General features: G+C 44.2%; 1 protein-coding gene across 1 annotated transcript; it reads right to left on the reverse strand.

Annotated features, from left to right (window-relative positions):
* Positions 1-1,709: 1,709 nt before the first annotated feature.
* Positions 1,710-3,080, reverse strand: LOC108490178 (endogenous retrovirus group K member 7 Gag polyprotein-like). Its single transcript, XM_017795497.1, has one exon. It carries the CDS (start codon positions 3,078-3,080, stop codon positions 1,710-1,712), a length of 1,371 nt encoding a protein of 456 aa, XP_017650986.1.
* Positions 3,081-4,359: the final 1,279 nt, after the last annotated feature.

Raw genomic sequence — 4,359 nt, forward strand, 5'->3', positions numbered from 1 at the left:
GTCATCAGGTAGATTTCAGCTTTAATGTTTTTCACTTGTACTAATTATTAAGGCACAAATTTTTATGCTTTGAAGAATTATTATTATTATTTTTTGGCTGTAAATTTTTAGGTTTACAGTTGAATTATTAGTTATACAATATTGTACTCAGTATAAACCCTATAAGACATAAAATTAAATGAGGTTTTAACCTTTAAAAAAGATCTCTATTTCACTTTAAAATATACTGTTTCCTACATTTTAATAATACTAACACTTAGATGTTTGCACATATTGTAGGAGTAATATGGATCCCTCTGGTTTTCAAAACTTGCTAGGCATAATTTATCTCTCACATTGTCTCACCCCTCCATCATGGTTTTCCCACTTAAAGTGCCCCCATTTACCCCTTTCTCCCTTAACAATGCCCTTCTCCTGCCTCTCTTGAGCTCCTTCTTTCCCTTTATCCCCTAGGTTCCTTGTATACCTTTCCCTCCCTCCTCCCTTAAACTAACCCAATTATTATCCATATCTCCCTTACTAATACCTGTTTCCTATTGTTCTCTTTCAGGTTCTTTCTTTTCCTTTACTTCCCTGTTTCCTTTCCATTATCCTGGTTCCTGTAGTTATGTCTGGATACATACTCACTTATCAGGGTTTGGTTCTAGGATCCACATATGAGGGAGAACATATGTCGATTTTTTTTCTGAGTCTGTGTTACTTCACTTAGTATAACAGTTTCTAGTTCCATCCATTAACCTGCAAATTCATGATTTCATCTTTCTTTACTGCTGAGTAAAACTGCGGATCCTGGGCCATTCCGATACCTCTAAGGTTTTGTCCCAAAGACTGAGTAGGCCATCCTTTGGGCCAATCTTGTTGACTGATTATACTGATGTCTGCACCAGAATCAAGCAGGCCCCAGAAAGTTACTCCCTGGACTTTCAGTTGGGCCATAGGCCTGTCCTGCAAACCCAGAGCAAGCCAAGCTCCTGGTTCTCCGGAAGACCCAAATCCTCTGTGGCCTCTGATTCATTTCTGAGAAGGATATAAGGAATGGCAGCTGGGGAGAATGAGAAGCTGTGCAATTCGATCTCCAGGGCTAATAGCTGATATCCCCTTCGGGGAGGAAACCATAATTTTAATATTCCCTACATAATCAGAATCAATGACCCCTGGGTGGACAAGCAGCCCCTTCATAGTAGCTGAACTGCGACCTAAAAGTAAACCAACTGTATTTTTTGGTAAAGGCCCGTGACAGTCAGATGGAAGGGCCTGAGTTCCCATCTCAGGAGTTAGTATGAGTCGGGTGGTGGCACAGAGGTCTAGTCCTGCACTTCCTGGGGTGGCTCCTCTAGAGGCTTCCATAACCCCGTGCAACGTGGAACTTGTTGCATGACTGGCCATTTCTCCGGAGGACCCATTGTTTGTTGCATTGCCCCATATATTTGAGGGCCCTGAGAAGGTGGGCCCCTCGTGCCGTTTTTTGGCCGGGCACCAAGTTGCACCGGGCCAAGCGGCCTGACAACTATGTCGAATTTAGATTTGCAGTCTCCTGCCCAGTGGTTCCCCTTTTGACATCGAGGACAGAGATTAGGTTGACGTGGTGCAGGTGATGGGGCCCGCTTCTGATGACGTCCTCCTACTTGTGTTGAGGGACCATAATTTGGACATTCCCTCTTGAAATGCCCTACTTGACCACAGCTGAAACATCCCTCTCTAATTTGCTTTCACGATCCCTGTCCCAAATTCAACGGACCTCCTCTTAGTCCAGTTACAATAGCTGCAGCCAAAGCTTGCCCCTGGATTACTGTTTCATTAATATCTCTACAAACTTTTATCCAAACATCCAATGTTTTCTGTTTATAAGGCCGGATGGCATCCCTACATGGTTTGTTTGCCTGCTCATAGGCCAGCTGCTTGACTAAGGGCATCGCTGCATCCACGTTGGGGAACACCCGTGAGGCCGTCTCCACTAGCCTTGCCAAGAAATCTGAAAAAGGCTCATTAGGTCCCTGTAATACTTTAGACAGACTAGATCCAAGGTCTCCTGTCCCTGAGAGCATCTTCCATGCTTTAACCACCATCTCATTAATTTGATTGTAAACTTGTACAGGATACCCAGTCTGCTGGTTCACAAAGTTGCCTTGCCCCATTAGCATGTTAACACGCCATGCAGGTTGACCGTTTGCCGCATTAGTTGCAGCTTGTTCCACACAATATTCCAGGTAGGCAGCTTTCCAGTTAAGATATGCTCCCTCTGACAAGACTGCCCTACACAAATTTTGCCAATCGAAGGGCGTCATACAATTCCTTTGAAGACTCTCAACTTGTGTAATGGTATAGGCAGCCTGAGTCCCATATGTGGAGATGGACTCTTTCAGCCTCTGAATTATTTTCCAGTCTAGAGGTTCGTATATCCTCTGATTATTCTGATCCTGAAACACAGGGAATGCTCCCAGATAGGAAGTGACTTTTGCCCAAGTCTGAGCATTATAAGAACGGCCACTTCCCCAAAGAAGCGGCCCGCCACCCTTCTGGAAGTCAGGATAACCTGGCGGAGCAGAAGGCGAAGGTAGAGGGTCCTCGCGGTGATCACCTAAGTTTATCAGTCTGGGCCTCCTCTTTTCCTTACTACGGCCCCCCATCACTTCTAATCTCATGAAGAGAGATTCCAAGTCCCCTTCGCCTAGTTCCTCTTCCTCCCCAGAACAGCTCTTCTCCTCTACTTCCTCATTGCTAACAGAGCTTCCTTCAGCCTGTTGAGATATTTCCTCTTGTAACTCCTCTAGAGCCTGGGCCCTGTTCACGATATCCTCCTCAAACTTTCCAGAGGCGTCACCCAGGCAAGATTGCACTAGGGTCCAGATGGCCAGCGCACCGGGGGGAAGTACTCCTGGTGAATCGACCCTTTTGAGATCTTCACCAAGTTTGCCCCAGGAGGAGGAATTGATATATCCCTCCTCCAAAAACCATGGAGCGTGATGCGCCACCGCATCTAAGAACTTTTGTACAGTTTCATTTTTAAGCCTTATTCCCCGTTTCTTTAACAGCTTCAGTAAAGCTGTCTTTACTTTTTCTTTGGACAAAGTAGATCCCATGGTTCTCAGCTTCGCCACACTATTGTGGACTTTTCTCTCTCCGTCCCTCTACCTAGGGAACTTAACTATAGCTAGATCTCCGCTGCTATAAAGCGGACCTTCTCATATATTACCTTGCAGCTGCAGAAGAAAATTCCCCATAGGGGCCACCAAATGCCCCAAACCGTGATCCCGTCCAGCAGAATCGAGGAAGAATGACACGTACACCAAGGAAGGGTTCAAGAAGCTTCTCCTTATTGCGCACTTCCGAAGCATTTATATACAATCCCCAAGCCCATCCCTCACTCACTGTCCAATGAGTACACGTGCAGCAGGGTGGCACGCCTGCGACTCAGCAACTGATAGGTAGAGGCTCACTGATCATGCAGGCTGACACACTTGGTCAGTCTGAGGCGCATGCGTGATCAGTCTTAGTGCCCATGCACGAGGTGGGATAAAAAACTGGGAGCCACAGGGCTTGGATAAGTGCCAGGGCGCCATCTTGTAGGCTTCAGACGTGCCCATTTCCCACAACTCATATTTGGTCTTCAGTTTTATTCCATTGACCTATGGATCTATTTTTGTGCCAGTACCATGTTGTTTTTATGACTATAGCTCTGTAATACAGCTGAAAATCTATAGTAATCCCCCCAGAATTGCTCTTAGTGCTCAGGGCTTTGGCTATCCGAGGTCTTTTGTGCTTCCATATGAATCTTAGGATTGTTTTTTTCAATTCTGTGAAAAATGTCATGGGGGTTTTGATTGGCATTGCATTGAATCTATATATGACATTTGGTAGGACATTTTCACAATATTAATTCTTCCAATCCAAGACCAAGGGAGGTCCTTCCATCTTCTGATGTCTTCTTCAGTTTCTTTCTTTAAAGATGGAAAATTTTCATTGTAGAGGTCTTTAATGTCTTTGGTCAGGTTTACTCCAAGATATTTTAATTTTTTTGTAGCTATTGTGAATGGGAGTGTTTCCATGTGCTCTTTCTCTGATTGCATAGAAAGGTTATAGAATTTTGTAGGTTAATTTTTTACCCTGCTACATTACTGAAAGTGTTAATAATTTCTAAGAGTTTTTGAGTGGAATTTTTGGCGTCCCTTAGATATAATATCATATCTTCTGCAAAAAGGGATAATTTGATCTCTTCTTTTCCAATTATTACTCCTTTAATTTCCTGCTCCTGTCTTATTGCACTTGCAACAGTTTCAAGCACTATGTTTAAAAGGAGTGGAGATAGTGGGCAGCCTTGTCTGGTTCCTGATTTCAATGGGAATGCTTCCAGTTTTTCTG

Source organism: Nannospalax galili, unplaced genomic scaffold, assembly GCF_000622305.1.
Source record: "Nannospalax galili isolate Female #2095 unplaced genomic scaffold, S.galili_v1.0 scaffold7, whole genome shotgun sequence".
NCBI lineage: Eukaryota > Metazoa > Chordata > Mammalia > Rodentia > Spalacidae > Nannospalax > Nannospalax galili.